The sequence below is a fragment of the Gymnoscopelus braueri genome, assembly GCF_963280865.1.
Source record: "Gymnoscopelus braueri genome assembly, chromosome: 9".
Classification (NCBI taxonomy): domain Eukaryota; kingdom Metazoa; phylum Chordata; class Actinopteri; order Myctophiformes; family Myctophidae; genus Gymnoscopelus; species Gymnoscopelus braueri.
In genome coordinates this window covers 21,223,323-21,243,202 of record NC_137610.1, presented here as the reverse complement: position 1 = coordinate 21,243,202, position 19,880 = coordinate 21,223,323, and the positions used below count along the sequence as shown (strand labels likewise).

The following is a 19,880-nucleotide window of genomic DNA, read 5'->3' as shown; positions in this document are numbered from 1 at the left end:
TTCTCCTTTCTTTTAGCAGGAGAGATTTTGTTTTTTTATCTCCAGCTTCCTGTGAAATATGGTGCAGTTTATTGTGTTGTGGGGTTATGACACATTTATACATTTATACAGAAGGGATATTTATGGAAACAGATGAAAGCGCTGTAAGTCATGGTAGGGAAATTGTGTTAAAGAGACCAAATTTATGACCGCTGTATTAATTTATCTTTTGGGCTGGAGCAAAATGGAATCAGCAGGACCCAAATGCTCTTTGTTTCACGAGTGCCCTCAGAAAAAAGATTATTTTAGTGCTTTATGGTGGGATCCCTGAGGGGATTTAATAGATGCCAGGTCACTTTGAACCAGTTTTATCTCTATAGAGCTTTTGCACAGTGGCAGAGAAAATGATACTTATTCTACCTCTTCTTCACACAAAATAAAACATATACTGACCTTTTTTGTTGATATCATAGAAAATAGGTTTGGTTCATTACTAAGCCCAGTACCGTGTGGACTTCCTTGCGGGCTCGGCTTTGTCATATTTTGCCAATGTTTTTCTCAGCGAGGGGAGGATGATGGACGACAATAGGAGAAAGTGGATGTAAACTGCATTGTTTGAGTTTATACATTTGTTTGATTGATTGATTATTTTCTCCCGTTCAGCCCCTGACTATTTTGTATTGTGACAGGCAATTTTTATTTTCTTATTTGATTGAATGTTCTTGGTTCGTTTTCCCTGTCATAACTTTTACCACATGACAGCAGTGTGAAGTATACACATTTTCATTTGACAGTTGTCAGAATCCTACAATAACGTCATGCTTTACAGTATAGTGTATTGTTGTGCTGTGTCTCATATTTGTGTTTGTCCATATAATGAATTGCATTTCCAAACTAATGGATGATGGATGAGTCATGAAATTCCACTGGTTCACTTTGCACAGTGCACTTCATCATTTCTTTCTGTTTTTACAACACCATTTTGAATATAATGAAAATTGCATTCTGTGGATGGAGAGAACTTTGAGTAGTCTGTTTTAAGGTAATACGTAGAAAATGTTTGATGTAAAAATGTTCAGTCTTCCATATTTCCAGTGTAGGCTACTTGCACTGAAGCAGAAGACCTACAATGCTGCACAATGCAATCCTCTGTGTTAATTTTACTCTAAGACACTCTAACACACTAGCGTTACAAATGGATAAATTAACACTATGGATTTTACTATGTATGTATATCTGTGGTGATGAGGACAAAACCTTCCTGTATGTAATGTTAGTGTCCAAGTCTAGGAGTTTTCTTGTGGACAAATATTTGTCATGTTGTCAAAAAATGAATAAATACAAAATTTGAAATGACTGTATATTCTGGATTCTTCTTATTCTAATGTACAGGAATTACTGCAAGTCATCATGCTTTTTTGATTTGATTTGATTTGATCTTTATTTATCTTGAACAAATAAAAAGCACAGAACACTCCATACTCCATACATCATCAACAACAAAGCACAACCATGTTTCTTCAAGAATGGACAGAGAGAAGCAAAAGCTTATTTTGTCCGGCCCCCTTCTTACCCTATATTGTAAAACAATATATTATAATTAAAAAAATAAGTTTATAAAATACCATAAATTGTTTTACATATAGTAAATGTAAATCAATCATAATACAAGTAATAAAAAAGACATAAAGTCAAGAATAAAAAAGACATCATATAAAGTAAAGAATCATAGTCAATATAAAATCAACTGTCCATAATTTTGTTTGAGTGACTGCTTATAGCAGCGCTTAAACTGTTTAATATTATTGCAAACTTAATATTTTTATCCAGCTTATTCCAGAGAGTTATACCACATATTGAAATGTGGTATAACTGTGGCATAATGAAATACATGTTGTGTGCATAATTGGCTGTTTAAAATTGTGTTTGTTTCTTAAAACATAATTACCATCTCTCTCCTTAAAGAGCTTTTGAACGTTTCCAGGTAAACTATTATTCCAGGCTTTAATCATGATTTGTGCCGTTTTAAATTACACCCAATTTGGAAACTTTAGCATATAAAAACAAATCATTAGTATGATCAAATGATGAAGCAAATGTTTTTAAAGTGCTTTCTAAACAAGTGTTTGAATATTGCTTTATATACACAAGCTAGGGTGTAAGTAATTTCAAACAAAGCATAGATATCAGTTTTAAACACATTTTATTGATTTTTTTTTCAACAAACATTTACTAGAATATTACTTAGTTTTTTAAAGCATTTTTTTGTTTCAAACATTCCACAGAATATGAACACAACAGGTGTCCTCTCAAGAGTCAGTTACAGTAGCTGAGCAGTTAAGATAAAAAATACATGTAAACACTAACAGCGGTTAAAATTGTTTTCCCATTCATCAGTCAAACAATCTTCTGAGGAAGCTCTTTTTAGCCGGTGTCATCCTCAGTGATGGAGGAGTCTTCTTCTTATTCTGCATTTTCATGGCCGTGCGCTTCAGGGCTAACGCTCGTCGAGGTGGGGTCATTTCCTGGCGGGGCAGACCTCCGTGGTCCATGCAGAAGTACTTGCTGTTCCCCTCAGAGAGCTTCACTAGCAGAGTCTCGGACAGCTCCATGCACTGGGCATGCACCCAGTGGCCTCCTTCTCCCCTGGAACAGAAGATCATGGCAGGACGGTGGAGCTCAGTGGAGTAGAATGGATCCCATGTGTTGACATCCACGTGGCAGCCCAGGCAGCATTTCATCCAGTAGCCCGTTTTGGACTCATCCTCTTCGTCGTCCTCGTTGTACTTGTATTCTTCTCCGTCGCTGCTGTCCTCCAGCTCGTGAGGCTCTCGGCCAAAGTACAACTCCTCTGAGTCCTCGAGCGGAGTGGAATCTTCATAGTCGGTGGATTCTTGGCTGCAGCCCTGGGTGCCCTCCCCCGCCTCGCCCCCCTCCGTCTGGAAGCACACCTGATAGAAATAATGTGCATCTGGCTGGGCTGACCTTCCCTCCGTTGGAACCCCTATCAGGGCACTTCCCTCGCCCAGGCTGCCACCGAACCACGTGCGGCTCTGATTGATATCCGCAGTCCACTGAGGTGGTTCTAAAGCCTCGATGTGGATCCCTTTTTCATCCAGGATGACAGTGCTACATTCCAGCCTCTTCTGAGAGTCAGCCTGATATCCTCCCAAGATAATGTAGTTGTGAGCGGGACCCGTACGGGTGACAATGGCACTCGTGACAGACAAACCCGTACCCAGGGCGTCGCAGGAGAGCAGGGGGTTGCCCTGTAGAAGCTCGACACGGAGTCGGAAAAGGCGAGGGGGGCGGGAGTCGGAGGAGAGCGAGTGACCGCCAAGGAAGTAGACGCAGTCTTCTCTGGCGAGGCCCAGGTGAAAGGACTGTCCACCACTGAGCTCAGATAATGTGTGGGTGGAGCAGATGCCAAATTCCAGGTCAATAAGGAACACCTGAGGAGGGCAGTCTATAACGCTGTTCCAGTTTTCGGTATTCCGCTCTCCTGCAGGCATGTACGATCTGCCCCCAAACAGCACACAGGCCGTCTTTCCCCGGCTATGAACCATGCTGATAGTGTGGCCATATCGGGCCCCGGGCAGCTCGCCAACTAGCTCTTTCTCTTGACACCTCAGAGTGACTTTGCGATTACAGCCGCGGCTATCCAGGGTCAGCTGGTAGAGGCTGGCCGAGATCTCGTTATTTGGAGTGCGGCCACCGTGGATTAGGTAGCTCTCTGGGTAGCCGTCATGGGGGTCAAGGCGGGCAACAGCTGGGCAGCGCAACGGAGGCAGGTAACAGGAGTCGTTAGAGAAGGAGATGGGCCTCAGCTTAAGCTCTCCGTTTTTCAGCCGCACTCCAAACACTCCCGTTGGACAAGAGCGCTTGGGCCAGCCTTTTTGGCCAAACAGAAGCGCCTCCCCATCCAGCTGTAGCAGGGAGCACCCAGGCTGAAGGAGGGCTCCACAGTTCACTGGAGTTAATGGCTGCAGGGACATTCTGCGACAGGTGTCTGTGAGAAAACAACAACACACAAACACAATGGGGTCAGTCAGCTGTTGATTGTTTTGATCATATGCATTTCAGGAACTCCATGATTCTTCCTGTTTACTATAGTGAGAGAGAAATGTATAATGTTATATTATATACTGTGTGCTAAACATTCAATGCAATATGAACATTTGAAATGTATGAAAGACATAATTCAATGAATGATGTATTATATACTAGTATTAATATAGCCTAATGTATTATTATTGATGTAATAATAATAATAATAATAATAATAAATAATAATAATTATTATTATTATTATTATTATGTATTACAATGTACATTTTCTTGTTATTTTTCTTATATATTGAAGTGTTTTGTTGTTGCATACATTTAATCACATACATCATGTTTCTCTATGATTTTAACAGTTAGTGGAGACAGGTGTTGGTCTGAAAACAACATTACCCAGCAGCCAGCAGCAACCACGGCCCAACGTGGCCACTGGTTGCTATAGGATCCGAGAAAAGAGGAAGACGCTGAGACAAACTGTCAGAGTATCAAACCAACGGGTAAGCTTCGTGCATTTAAGTTATGTTGTGTGCAAAAGGTTTTCGATCTTTTTTTATGCAGTTGCTTTGTTAGTTCATACTTTTAGCTGTAGGCCAAAACAAAAGCCAAATATATCTGCTCACGTTAGTCTGATAGCTAGCCCTGATACTTGACTGTCATATGACAGTCATGGATGTACTTCAACATAGTGTTTGCATGTTCTCCCTTTTTGGCCCGCACATCTACATAAACGTTCAGATTTCAAATATAAAGTGCTTACCCCATGGCCACGGATCTTAAAATTATGTATGAGCCCTCAGAAGTACGCGTATCTTCCGCATTGTTCAATGAAAAGCTTTTTAATCTGATTGGTGGCCATTTAATCTGTATTTTCCCCTTATGCTTTCAACTACGCGACCCTATCGGCTGTAAGATGTATTGCACTCTGATACATTATAACTATGAGAAAATGGCCACCGATCGGATTAAAATGATTTTTTATTGAACAATATGGAACATACGGGTACTTCTGAGGACCCGTATATAATTTTAGCATCCGTGGTCATGGGTTAAGCACTTTATATTTGGAAATCTGAACGTTTATGTAGATGTACGGGCCTAAAAGGAAGAAAGTGTAAACACGATGTTGAAGTTCATCCATGACGGTCATGACAGATGACCGTCTTGGATCCATGGCTAGGCTGATAGCTAGCTCACAGAGTGCATGATAAGTAATCTGATACATTTGAAAGCAACAGAGAGTCTGTGCTTATAATTATAGATTATAGTCTGCTTGCTAGTTCATGTCATTATAAAGTTATATGATATAGTTATTCACTTCATGACCTGTAATTTTAGAGAGTCACAAACATCCTACATTAATGCAACATTTCACTTTAATATCATTTAAATGTCATTGCCTAAAATTATTCTCCTATTTAGTCCACATACTAGACAGACAATACAAAGGTTTTGAGACTGAAATGCCAACCTTTTCATCAACTTTGTGGACACCAGTTCCCAGGATGATTTTATGGAATAGCTATACACAGTATGTCATAGGACAGTGTGGTTCTCCAACTTAAACATTTCAAGGACCCCCATAACTCTTGAGTGCATACAAATGGAACCAAATGGAATGGAGTTACAGATCTGTAAGGGTTCATTTAGAACCCCCCCCCCCCTCCAGGAACCCTGAGGGTCCCTGGACCCCAGTTTGACCCAGATTAGGCTATGGCAGTGGTCCTCAGATATAATGATCATGAGTGCTCCCCTGGAGAAATGTGGAAGAAAAGTTTGACCCAACAAATGAGATTAGTTTAATTATAACTTTGAAGAAGAGCTGTGAACCTAAATGGTAAGTTAACTGTCCATAAGAAAAACAGCAGATTGCTTTTTTTAGAGTTCTGCCACTATAATAGACAGCTAATATATTGTTGTATTTTTGGCATTGCTGTATTTGTTATGAATAGTAGCTCTGCATCAGCAGTATAACTCAATTCCATACATGCTCCGTTTTCACAGATACCACACTGTATTTAGATAAATGTAAGTACATAAACTATAGTCTAATACATGTTTACCTGAAATTTGGGATCATAATTCTAGCATTGCTTACCTTATGGTCAGTAACAGGATGCTATCCAGCAAATCACTTTCGAAGGTAGCTTATCGGTCGATAGATGTTCTTAAGGTGTTCTTTATGTAGCCTAACTTTGACAAAGACGATAGGCGGCAGAGTTTAGGAAGCTTCATTGACTAAGAAAGATTTTTGGAGCTTGAGGTTAACAGTCTGTGACGGTTGCTCATTGCCAGGTGTTCTGCTTCAGTGCAGTTAAGTCAGTTCTGTGGCAAATATCACTGAAAAGACTGCAGCACAGAAGTTCCAACAGGCTATTTATTGAAACTGTCTTGTATAGTGAAGAAAGAAAGCCTAAATACTTTATCGCACCATGGCGTCGGTCACCAAAAATACAGGATTTTTCAAGCTGAATTGTTGAAAATCTTATTTTTGGTGAGGGGCACTGTCATGTAATAAATTCAGCTAAAGCCTAAATTGTCCACTACTATATTAGACCCTTACTGCAAGCTTGCAAGCTTTTTGGAGAATCCTGGACCACTGATTACCGATGTTTGACTGACATTTTGTAAAACAAAATCTAAGTTCTCACTATTTGAGAAGATTTAACTTTCAAGCAAACACAAAGTAGAAAAAAATACCTTTTGATAGATAAAACATTCAAATTAAGTATATATAAAACTTTAATATATGAAAAGAAGATTTGTACAAATTGGCAAATAAATATACACATAAACTGAGCTAACTTTATTTTATTTAACCACTTAAGCCATATTCAAAAATAGCTCACCTCAAGCTCACTTTGTGATGCGTTTGGGACGTGTTTTTAGCTTGTAGATCTGCTATTTTTTAAAACAAAGTTGAAGGTTAAAAGATCGGGACAAATCAGCTGCACTGATACCAATGATATCGGCCAAACTGATATATCGGTCCAAGCTTTATAAGATATTCTGAACAAACTGCTCTGCACTATTCAATCCAATTCAAGCTTTTGTTTTTCTGGTTTACTCTTGAAGAAATGTCAGATTTGTTCAATAAATCTGTCTCAAAGATTTTGCTGACACCCTCCTTCAGTGTTTTTCCTCACATATAGTGGTCCTGACTCCTGCGCTGCACACAACCTCACAGACAGTCAAGACCACTGACTCGTCTCTTGTACTTTTCCCATCTAAATGGATGTGACTATTGGGTGCAGCTTATCTCGCAGCATATAAGCGTCTGTGGCTTAAGTGCATGTATCACATAAAATCCTCACCTGGCCACGAGCTGGAGAGCCATCATTATGCTGCCAGTGAACAGTCTGACATTTTCTCTCATGGCAGAGTTGAGTGACATGTTTTACCATGTACAGTGAGTGGGAGCTGTGATTCATGGTCTCTCACACCGTGTACTGAACGTAATGCGTGACTCACATATTATCATGCTGTTCTACGAGGGGAAGGAGAGGGAGAGAGAACTGCGAGGCCCTCCGTCTTATCGAGTGACGTGTTCTGTTTAATTCCAGGTTATGTCTGAGACGGCTCTCCGTTAAGGCCGGATTTTCAAATCACTGGCTTATGCATGGGTAACACTTGTATAGTCATCACACACGCACGCACGCACGCACGCACGCACACACACACACACACACACACACACACACGCAGCAACACTTAGGCGAGCACTGAGCTGTAGGCAGATGTCTACCTCGTCATTAGCATAATGTTTTTGTGATTTTTTTTTTTTGCATTGTGTGGCGGCGAGAAAATCCGGGGAGTGTGCAAAACAAAGGCTGTAATACAACGAGTGTGCCTGGAAGAACGCTACGGCTTGAAAACACGAAAACCGTGCCGTGCACCTGTGCCAGAGCTGATGTTCAGAAGGCGTTGTGGAGGACAAAGGCATTTACCCGTAGTGCTAGAGAGGAAATAATGCACCATGCCTCTAACTGTGGAATATATGCAGAGCAGAAATGTGTTATCCCACCCCTTACGGGTTGAGAAACGTTGCATCCAAATAAACACTGAAAATAGAAACCCTGCACAGCCACATTTCAAGGCAACGACAACAAAAACAACAGCAACAACAATAGGGCTGCAACTATCAATTATCTTCTTAGCGATTCTATAAATTACTTTGTTGATTAATGAAATTATCAAGCGTTTTTCAGGATAATTAACATTTTCAACACAAATTTTTTTTTATTGATAAAAATTATATTCAGCTAAACTGGTTACGTCTAATTAACCACTTAAGCCTGATTTTATACTAGAATGGTATTACGCAAAAACTACAGTAGTAGCTCCCAATGCGTCACACTGCGATACGATATTTTTTTTTATACTGAAAATAAATAATATTAAGTCGACTGTTGGACATTTAAACAACAACAAATCCCACTATTGAAGACTGTGTGTGCATGCTCTGCTGCTACAGTGCAGCTGGTGTAACGCAGCGTGCGAGTAGCAGGCACAGTGGTGTGTGTGCGTCAGAACCCCGGGCCACGCAGGCGTTTGTGCATAATTGATAGAACAGTGTAATTAGGATCTATGGCAGCACCTGTTCCTGTCCCTTGTAATGTTTCACTACCTGACGACTCCTACCCCACGGCGGAGATTTGACGGATGAGGCCATGACTGCTCTGACGTTCCGACGATTGGCGCGCACCATAGTGTTTATCACTCTTTAATGCCGCGGTAACTGCTCTCCTCATGGTAATCGGAATGGAGGTCGCGATGCCGCCTCGCTTAATGACGGCGGTCGGACTGTGCCGCGTCTTTTCAAATGAAATCCCAATCTTTCGATTCTACTTACACTCCCCTGCTTCGTTCTACCTTACCCCCCCCCCCCCCACCCCACCCCCCCCAACGTCCTGCTTATTGCTCTTCAGTTCCCAATCTCCCAGTCTTTATCTTCCGTGATCCCCCCGTTGTTCTGGTTGTATCCCCCTTTCTATTTCCCCTGCATCACTGAGTGCGTTTCTCCTCTCATTGTCCTTTCTCTCCGCAGGTGAACAGCGGCAACTTGGGTCCACTCGCCTCAGTGTGTGTGTGTGGCAGGCTGCCAGGGGTTGGAGAGTCGGCACAGATGCCCCGGGCATGCAACCAAATGGCGGTGGAAGCCCCCGGAGTGCGTCCGCGGCTCCTCTGAGCCGCCCTGTGACCGGTTCTTGGTCTCATTCACGCACTCGTTTTCCAGGTCAGCCTCACGGTAACACATTGGACAGCTTACGGTTTGAATTTAACCCCATACTTGGCCTTCTTTTCCCAGCACAACTGCCACGCCATGCCTTAACTTCCTCCCGGGGGTGGGGGTGACGGGGTTGCGGAGAGTGGAGAGATCAGGAGATGGTAGACAGAGAGTGTGTGTGTGTGTGTGTGTGTGTGTGTGTGTGTGGGGGGGGGGGGGGGGTGGACCAGGCCGGTCGATGTGGCGAAGGAAAGTGGCCTGTCACCGGACAGACAGCCCGGTGGCTGCATCTGGCGTGCTTATCAGGAGCACGTCAGTGAGTGACTCATGGGCTTTGTTCAGACTGCAGTGCGATCCAATTTGTTTCTCAAATCTCATCTTTAGGACAGACTGTCCACACTGTTATTTGCAAGTGATCGGATTTATGTGTTCAGACGTCGCACATCGAATGCAATACACAAACAATACAAAAGATGCATACTAGAATATGCAGTTTAAAACAATTCATGACAATAACGTACAAAAAGGAAGTGGGGGGGGGGGGGGGGGATACAAATACGTGGAGGATGCCACTCAACAAGAGACATGTGATGCTCTCAGAGGGAGTGAGCCGTTTAACTATGGATCCTCGGTTCTGTCCTGCAGACCTGACGGACTGAAGCTCTGCAGAGAGTGGAAGATCGCACCGCAGGCTTCAATCACATCGAGGGCCTCACTTTATTAACCCCTCGTCTTCGTCACCAGTCTCATCGCCTCTGCCCCTTTCCTCTCCATCTGTCTCCTCTTGTTTATCTCCGCCGTCCTCCCTATTTCAGAGATTCTCGATTTTCTTAAAGCTAATGGCCGGGTTGTTTCAGCAGATGGGGAGTTTACTTCAAATGTGTACATTGGAGCATGAACGGGACCTCAGGCTATGCCAGCTATTGATTTTACCATGATTCTGATTAGAGGGCTCCCTGTCGCAATCAATACTATACATCAGCGGACTGCGCAGTGAAACTGATGGTCTCGGATAGGATCCCATATTTGGTTTCCAATTAATCATGCTGTTGATTATTTCGAAGATTAAAAGGCAGTTGACTGAGCAGGGGATCCTTTAGGCATGAAAACAGTTCAGTACAAGGGACAATCAACTGTCCAATTACATTGGACCGTTCATGTAAATGCAGTCCGTAAACATACTTGACATTCATGTTTGGAATTGATAGCGTTGCACTTGTCATGCAAGTGAATGGCATGACAAGGATAAAAGATGCTCTCCATACACAGCTTACGATGCAGAGTGTCTTACATAAGCACTTAAGCCCTATATACATTTTTTGAAAATTGAAAGAATTTGATTATTATTTTAATCTGAATTTTCATGTGTCAAAATAAGGCCACCAGGTTGAAAGTAGTTAACAAACCTACAGTATCATTAATGGGCTTTTCAGCATTCAGTGCAGGTTTACAGCTCTCTATTGTGTGCCTTTAATTTATGTATTAATACATAATTTAACGAACAGAACAGACAATATAGATAAGGATATTGCACTTGCATGTTTTGCTGCAGAATAATTGAACAAAATCAAAATTATTCCTCCAACTACATGCATCCAGCCAAAATACTGTATGTAATGTAAGTAAATACTGTCTGTTTTGTTTTATTTTGTTTGTTTGTTATGTGATGTACGGATTATTTAAATGTGGATTTGCAGAGATTACATCTACTAAGCTTCAGTGATACATACAGTACGTGGAGTACATGGATGAGTGTCGATTACACCCACATTTGAATTGAGAGGTGTTTGGTTGCTTTCAAGCGCTGGTCTTGTGAATGAAGAAGTATTTACAGTGGTGAACAGTAACAAAGTGCATTTACTTGAGTTCATTTTGATAGTATCTGTTCTTTACTTCGGTATTTGTATTTTTGGATTACTCCACTACATTTCAAAGACAAAAAATATAAAATTATAGATCTTTATTTACACTATTATTTGTATTTTTTCGAAAATGTCTGCAAAATCAAAATTTCTGTATGCGTTGATATTAAAAAGATGTTCTTTGTTAATTTTTACTTTTGAATTCTTAAGTATTAAGTAGGCTACAGTACTTCAACTCAAGTAAAACATTATGACAGAGCCTACATTCACTTGCAGGAATATTTGACCAGAAGTATCTATACTTTGACTTTGAGTACTTTGTCCACCAGCGGGTATTGATCAAGCCAAACCCTTTATGTTTTCCTGCAGATGGATGACTGCTCATCTGTCCGCCATCGCAGTCTGGAGGACGAGGGCGCGGCGGTCGTGACCAGTGATCCAGGTAACATGAATCACCCTTTGTGCTCAGCTCACTCGAAAAACGTTCCCCTAAATTGTGAAACAGGGTGATCAGGGTTGTACTTGGTCGCGTGCCGGTGTCGCAGCGCCCCGGAAATGGCGGATCGGCAAGCTCACAGCGTGTCGCACTGTGACGTGCTGTGAGCTTGTCGATCTGATATTTTCGGTGCGGGACAACGCGACCAAGTATAATCGGGCTTAATGTGGTGGAAGGTGTTGCGTTAGAACGGCGTGGTAATGGCATTCTTGTTATCTGAAAATAAGGCTGTCTAATTGTGCATATGGATCCTCATTAATTTCAATTTCTACTAATCATTTGTGATTATGCTGGAGTTAGAAGGGTAGCTTTGCCACCCGGCATTGATGTGAGGATTTGAATTAGCTACAATGCTATTTCACGGAGAATGGTTCCTTTAATCAATGCTTCTTTGACAGTAAATTGCATTCACAAACGTTCTTAACGTTTTGCCCTAAAAGAGTGGAAAGAACTCAATAAAAGTAATGCATTTCTTAATCCAAGTAAGAGGCTAACGGATGAAAGGGCCACTCAGTAGACTCATGAACCGCGTTTAAGAGTCCGACTTTCATTTAATAGGATTTAGATAATGTTATGTGCATATTATTTCTGTGATTAAGCAAGTCATTTCCCTCACTTTAAATAGTCTACATTACCATTTTAATGTATATTCAACCTAGAAAAGGGTGCTCTGCAGAGCCCATACCTTCGCCAGGCTGAGTTGCCATAAGTCGTGAGTTTCTTTTGGAGGTGTGCTGTATAGAGGCTCCTCAACATGCAGTTCCAATTTGGGGTTGATTACATGTTGCGCACGCACGCATGCACACGCACACACATTCACACTCACACTCACACTCACACACAGGGATGAAATCAACATCTCTGCCTACCGGCCTGTCGGAGATAACTACCACTTCAGTGCTGCTCTGTTTCTGTATCAGACTCACAATACCAAGAAAAAATGCAATATAACTTTCTACGCCTGAATCCAATTTTAAGATTATTTCCACATCGCAAGACGAGCACTTTTTGAAGAAGAATAAACAGAAAAGTAATAGAAATGCCACCTGAAATAGATAATATAAATACCAAAAAGGCTTAAAATAAATCAGTGGAAGTAAAGCAAGTACAGTGAGTTGAGCCGAGCCGGTATCATGCAGTGGAAAACAAAGTTAAGCGAGTAGAGTTGAGCTGATTTTGAGTTAAAAACTACACAGCTGGTGTTCAACAAACAGCAGGAGATGTGAGATGGTCTGTAGCGACCTGTGTGTACTACACTACAAAATGTCTCAATTTTTTAAATAGTGTGTCATGGACAGCAGTGCCTACCTAGCTTTTGGTTATTTTTTTCATTGTGTACTGTATGTAGTACGTACTGTATAGTTATTTCTGTTTAGTTTTTTTTACACAATGGGGGAGGTGCTTTTTTTGATTACACGACCTACAGGTTATAGGCCAAAATGTAAAGTGCCTGTTATAGTGCCACCATAAGGCGATCGATCTAGCGGTGTCTGAGATTAGCTGTAGACATCGACACGGACACACGTATGGGCAGACGGGGACAAAAACATAATCTCCACCTCCCAGCCTGTCAGCCTTGTGAGGTAAAAATACAAATTGCCAAGCTGCCCGATCGTTAGTGTTGAGGGCTGAAGTTCCTCTGTCATTTTATGCGCTGGATAACGGGATGAAAATTGTTTCAACACCTGCTAAAATACCAGTGTCTTAACTGCAACCTTGTGTGTGTGTGTGTGTGTGTGTGTGTGTGTGTGTGTGTGTGTGTGTGTGTGTGTGTGTGTGTGTGTGTGTGTGTGTGTGTGTGTGTGTGTGTGTGTGTGTGTGTGTGTGTGTGTGTGTGTGTGTGTGTGTGTGTGTGTGTGCGTGCGTGCGTGCGTGCGCGCGCGCGGCTTAACTGTACCTTTTGTTGTGCACCTGGATGTTTTCTATTGTACTTTCGAGTGCGTGCACATAGGAGAACATGTAGCATGGCCATTGTGTGCATCACTGATGACATTGCAGCTGTAGTGACGCAGGCATGCTGTGTGAACAGTAGGGTATGGGGAGCGCCGGAGGCCATCGTCATCGCCGCTGCTGCCAAACAGTGTAGAAATGATTTGGTTGTTGTCTCCCTGCAGCCGCTCCAGAGATGCTGACAAAATGAAACAGCGGACTGTGAACTCCCACCTTGATTAGCATGTGTAATTATGAATGTGCTGCGGTGAGCGTAAAAACCAGCCTTAAAGGATGCATTCTGTAGAGTGGCGATGTCTCCTTGACACTGAGCTGCCTAATTGCCTCGACCGCACAATCAATGAGCGCTCAGCATCTGCTATCTGGATGAATCAGCCCGTCTGGATGATCTGCAAAGATTTAGGCCATCTTCAAACTCTAATGTACTGTACAGTATTAGTATAAGTAATTTATTCTGTGCCTGTCTCATTCAAGATTTTGAATGAGAAATGCTCAACTATTCCACACAATTTATGGTGTATTGACACTTATTTAACCACATGAACCCTAGCGTTCTTATTCTGGGCATGTCATATTAGGCAAAAATACATGAGCTTGTAGATTGGTGACAAGAATGGAAGGAAATGCACTCTAATTTGCACTGGGCGTCTCCTGCGAATGATGCGATATGATACGAATGCCCTGCGTCACCCACGAATTCCAGCAAATTATTCGCTGACATCTCTGTATACGGGTCTAATGAAAGTCCAAACAAAACAGAATATAACTGGACAAAACTGTTGAATCCCAGACAAGAAAAAGCAGAATAATTAACTTATCATTGATTGAAATGTTCTGTCTGTCAAAAGACTTTTCCATTAGCCTACTTCTTTGCTTTGTCATTTTCATTAACCACATTTTCAAGCAGCTTTATGCAAGTTGAGTTTCCAGTTGTTTGTCAACAGAATCTAATTACTGTTCCTCTGCTGCGCTGTCCAGCAACTCATCCATGCATTGTTTTGCTGTGTAGAGTCTTCTGTGCACCCCCCCCACCCCAAACCTGCGCACATTGCCTTTCCTCCATGGCCTGCGTTCTTCCTTCCTGCAGTGTCACTTTCACAGTCAGAGTGATTAGCTGTTTAATTAAGATCAACATCGGCTCTGTCACCGCCAAATACGAGGCGGAGGAGGGGTTTGCAGGCAAGGGGGAGGGGAGTGGAGTGTAAATATTTAACGGTTTGGCTCCTTTAAATGGATTTAAATCCCCTTTTATGAACACGAGGGGGATACATAATCATACACCCTTGCCGGTCTTTGACAGTTGCCTGCTGCTTCCCTTTCGGTTTGCTCTGTTTGGGTCCTCACGGCTGCCCTGACGTTTCTGTATGGCTGCTGTTATCACAAATTCATTTTTTGTGTGGCGGGGGTGGACTGTGCACTGTTTTTGCCGCCTGCCTCTCTCCGTGTCTGTTATCTGCCTTTTGGATTCCATTAGCTTGTGGCGGCAAGGTGATTACAGCCGGCCCAGGCCTTTTAATACAGATTAGACGTCAACCGTGATCCTTGATGCCTTTCATATGCCTGCCATCGCTCCACACGTCACTTATTGTCCAAGGACTCGAGCTACACTGATCTGCCCTTCTGTATGGTCCTATAATGGTATCTGTATTTATTCTGTGCACTTTGCCATGGTGAATATCAGCATGTCAACATGGCTCTGATGATGTGATGCCTATGTAGCTAGATCAGGCAGAAAACTCCCAAGTAGCACCACCATCTAACCATCAGGTGATCAGTCAGTCACATGCACCCTGCACCTAATTGGGGTGGGATATTTAGCCAATGAAGCGCTATTTTATATTGTGCTGTCCCTACTGCAATTGTGTTATTGCCTCTAGTGAAATGTTGCACTCCCACCGCCTCCCTAGTCTTATTTTATGTATTTTGTTTCATTTTTCAATTTTCTCCCATTTTAGTTGCTATGCCAATTCCCCCATATAGTCCCTGTCACTGCTGCTGTCACTCACTTAGTTTTGGTCTTGGGGAGGGTGTAGAAAACCACAACGTCGCCAGCTGCTTCTTTTCACCCGACAGTGAGGAGTTTCACCAGGAGGACGTAACGCATGCGGAGGAACAGGCTCTCCTCCCCAGTTCCACTCCCCGCTGAACAGCCACTCTTACCAACCTGTAGGAGTCGCTAGTGCAGCGACAGAGATCACCCTCTCCCCTGCTGGCTTCCCAGTCCTGAACACATGCCAATTTGTGTTTATTGGAACGTTCGGCCAAGCCGGAAGCACTGTGGAGGCCCCAGTCTCCATGGTGGTGGGCAGGAACTTTAGACCTGTGCCTTCCGGATGCCCTTTCATTATAAATGCTTATACAGGAGTGATTTGTGATAACACATTGTAAATTGACATTCTCATGCTCAATATAAATATTTTTGTATTTCAACCAAGAGTTATCTGTCTGATAAGACCTTTCATTTGGTTGAAATTGTCTTTCAGTTCAGACACTGGCTGAAGCCTATGTTTTCTTGCAGTATGAGTGCTGTTTATACGAGTTTGTGGGTGGAGCTGAGAGACAGTTCCTGTCAAAACAAAGTGCTGTGTTTGGTAGCTCCTGCTGGCACTGGGTGCCATTTTCCATTCTGAAAATGCTTAATTTATTTTCCGTCGTAGGATGATGTCGCTTGTGGAAAATAGCCAATATATAAGCTTGACGCGCTGTGAGCTTGTAGATCGTCTATTTTTGGCGAGCAACGCGTTACAAAGTATAACTCAGGCGTTATTTGTAGTGTGCAGAAGTAGCGAAGGTAAAAACTAAAAACTAAGGACTTTTATTTTATTAAAATATATAAAATTATAATTCCTTTACACGATTTCCTAGTGATACAATTCAATTACATTGACAAGCAGACCTTTCAGAACAAGTGGAGCCTGATTTTAATTGAACAGCGAGTCGGCTCTCATTTCCTGTAATTTGATTGTCACGCTCCTGAATTGCGTTTGATGATCACATAAAAACAAAGCCACTGAGATAATCATTTGCAGTGTAATGCCGCACTTATTTTAATCTTCACTAATACAACAGCTAAGCCACGCAGGTAAAGAGAGCCTGTCATTCCAAATCAGGAGCGAGCCACTGGAGCATCACTAGCAAAGATAAGCATAGCTCTGGAAAAGGGACGTAATGACTTTCCAAGTCCACGTCTCTGTGTGCCTGTCTGAATCCAATTAAGCATCCTTTATTCTCTGCTTGGCGATATCCATTATGTGGGATGTGCTGTACCTGGAGTGACTGAAGGTGAAAGCAATAAAACTCCCCTGCCAACCAATACTTTGTGTGTGTGTGTGTAACATTTAAGTTAGCATTTTAAGTTTTAAGCATATTTTGATTATCGCGATAATATCACTAATCGCAATTATTTTTGCCACAATAATCGTGACATTTAATAATTTTCATATCGCCCCTTCCTTACTTGGTTCTGTCCATTCCATTGTCTTTTGAGATGGTAGTGGTGTCCTACCAGGGGAGGTGGAAAATGTTTCGCCGGCCTCCGTGCCCTCCTGTCACATGACTTGCCTGGAGGTGACCACCACAGGCCTGGCAGAGGGAACAAGGCAACAGCAGGATACACAGGAAGGAATGGTAAGATATAGGGCTGCAACTATCGGTTATCTTCTTAGAAATTATCCCATTGATTACATTTTTGATTAATGGAGTAATCGAGAAGTGTTTTTTTTTTTATATAACAAAAAAACATATATCAACAAATCGATTAAGCATTATTTTATAGTAGAATACTGACATGCTCAAAATAGTGATATTGGACTTCACAGTCAATTTATGCTGAAAAGAAAGGAATTGAAATCGTTTTCCCCAAAATTGTTTATTATAATGTTTTAATAATCAATTAAATATGATTAGTTTGATTAAATGTTGCAACCCCTAGTTTAACGACTTCACAGCATGTATTCACTCCCCCATAGAGTCAAAGTGAAGAGGTTGTGCCTTTTACTCTGGATGAAGACTTTGACTATGACCATGTCATGCTGTCTAACAAGCACCCCATGATGAAGAACTGTGGCAGCGGTCAAGTCTGACAACCAGTGTGGAAGGACGTTGACCTCTTAGACAAATCGTTAAAGACTCGTTTTGCATCTCAACTTCACAGGACCCCCATTTGAAAAGATTTTGTTCTGGGGACCCCCATAAGAGAAGATTAGCTTGGGACCGCCCGGCGCCTGGAACCCCTTTAAGGACTCTGGGGGTCCCCGGACACCACTTTGAGAACCAATGGACTAAAATATGTTGTCGTTCTCTTGCCCAAATAAGTAATTCTGGAATCGGGTAGAAGCCTAATTTACGGTAGCAGTAATTCTAATTACGCCTTTAATTCTAAAGGCGTAATTCTAATTACGTCTAATTACTGTTACCGTAAATTAGGCTGCGACCGTAATTCTGAAGCAAACCCTGGTAGACAGAAAACGACTACATCTGGGTGTGTTCTGTAAAGCTCAGAATTTATCTCGGACTATACGCTACTACAAACTTTATAGATTGCCTTAACATCCACTTGCTGCTGCTGCTGGTTAAATTGACTACTGTTTTACACAGCGTATTCTAAATTGCATCATTTGAATGTGTATTCATGTTTTGCTTGACTTTTTATGTATTGTGCTGATGACATGTAAAGCATGACAACGGCATGATAAACGGCATTGTCAACAACATCCCTTCTTCTGGTGCGCGACACGTAACAGTCAAGATTCTTTCATATTCAATACTCTTTATGTCAGAACAAAACACGGAACAATGTTTGAACAGCATACAGATCAGAGAGCTCTGACAAATGAATGCTAGGAGAATAGTCACAGAGAGCGACCTCAAAGAGTATCTGCTTACAACTGTACGCCTTATTCACAGTGATCTGCTAAGGCACACCTAAGGTAAGGTCAACTTTGTTATGCCGGAGAAGAAAATGTGGGTGTTCAAGTGCCCCACACACACACACACACACACACACACACACACACACACACACACACACACACACACACACATGCTCTCTGAGTGCTTCCCAGCACCCTTGCTCTAGCATAAGCTGGCATGCATGCTAATATAAAAACTGGAAAACACTTTAGTTAGTAGGTGTTATTTATGCACTGTAACATATAAGCAGTCTTGCATACTTGATTTGTTTTGAGAATGACTAGAGAGAATAGCATTAATGAGTTTGAATTTATCAACCAGAAATGCTGAAATCTGTACAAATGTTGCATAGACTCCTGAGGCGCTGTTCCTTCATCCCCAAAAACAACTTTTTTTTTGTTGAGGAGCCAAGGAACTGTTTTGCAACCATACACAAGTTTAGTTTTATTCTGTGCCTACTGAGTTCTTTTTAAAAAGGAAAAGGCTTTGATAGCCACTCTAATACTACTAATGGGAGATGGAATCAGCATTCTGTAGGTGCATGATGGGGATGTTAAATGCTGGCTTCCCCAGAAAAAACGCTTAGTCCAGATTCCCGCTGAGGGATATGGAGGCTTCAGCATGTTTTAAGTTGAGAGGAGGGGGTATTTTCTGAGGAGAGAGCACAGTAAAATCCTCTGTGTTCATTTAACTCTGGCAGTGCACAAATGGAACCAAATGAACCCGTAGGAGTCCATTTGGTCCCGTTTGTACACTCTCAGAGTTACAAATGGATAAATAGCAAACTACTGTGCGCAAATTAAAAATCAGAACAAAGACAACAAACAAGTCATGAATTAGCCATTTTTGTAAAGATTTGCATGGAATCAATTATGCAAATGTGAGGGGGGGAATCAATCCGGGCGGGTGCAAAAAAACGTCTGTGATGTTTTATCAGTGAAACATCCTTTCAGTAGCTGTGAATTAGAGCCGTGTGTGTCTATGCGTGCAGGCTGGCGCACTTGACAGCGTTGCCGTGTTTGTTTCCCACCGGGGCGAACACACAGTACTGTAATTAATTTCATGTTGCTACAGCCTGTGTGTCTCAATGTGCTTTTTCACTGAAACAACCCACTTAGAAAGGCTTTTATTTTTTTTGGGGTGAAGACTACTGCTACTGAATGTGATACCTGAGAAGTGATTGCAAATATTACCCGTGTAACCTGATTTAATACAGACTGCAGCACACTGTTGTGTCAGTGGAGCCTTTTGAGGTTCGACGTTTAATGCGATTTCAACATTGCGTGCAAATATCTTTCATTCCCTTGTCTTTTTGCCGTGAGGGCGCGTTGCCCTCGGTTATGAGCTGCTGTCTTATCCATCTTTCTTTGATGCTTGTTGTCTTTTATCCCGC

The 19,880-nt window shown here is 42.0% G+C and overlaps 2 protein-coding genes across 2 annotated transcripts; one reads left to right on the top strand and one right to left on the bottom strand.

Moving 5' to 3' along the window:
* Positions 1-2,372: 2,372 nt before the first annotated feature.
* rag2 (recombination activating gene 2) lies at positions 2,373-3,974 on the bottom strand (the record flags this gene model as incomplete). The annotated part of the gene is made up of 1 exon (XM_080437033.1): positions 2,373-3,974. The coding sequence occupies one exon, from the start codon at positions 3,972-3,974 to the stop codon at positions 2,373-2,375; it is 1,602 nt and encodes a 533-aa protein (XP_080293159.1).
* A 515-nt stretch (positions 3,975-4,489) lies between these two features.
* Positions 4,490-18,148, top strand: iftap (intraflagellar transport associated protein). The gene is made up of 5 exons (XM_080436672.1): positions 4,490-4,541; positions 9,089-9,277; positions 11,500-11,572; positions 17,064-17,203; positions 17,545-18,148. The coding sequence occupies exons 3-5, from the start codon at positions 11,500-11,502 to the stop codon at positions 17,656-17,658; spliced, it is 327 nt and encodes a 108-aa protein (XP_080292798.1). The 5' UTR covers positions 4,490-4,541; positions 9,089-9,277; the 3' UTR covers positions 17,659-18,148.
* The last annotated feature ends 1,732 nt before the right edge of the window (positions 18,149-19,880 follow it).

Coding starts and splice junctions, on each gene's coding strand:
- iftap (XM_080436672.1), top strand. CDS start 11,500: ATGGATGACTGCTCATCTGTCCGCCATCGCAGTCTGGAGGACGAGGGC. Junction 11,573..17,063: donor GGTCGTGACCAGTGATCCAG/GTAACATGAATC, acceptor TTGTCTTTTGAG/ATGGTAGTGGTGTCCTACCA. Junction 17,204..17,544: donor AGGATACACAGGAAGGAATG/GTAAGATATAGG, acceptor ACTCCCCCATAG/AGTCAAAGTGAAGAGGTTGT.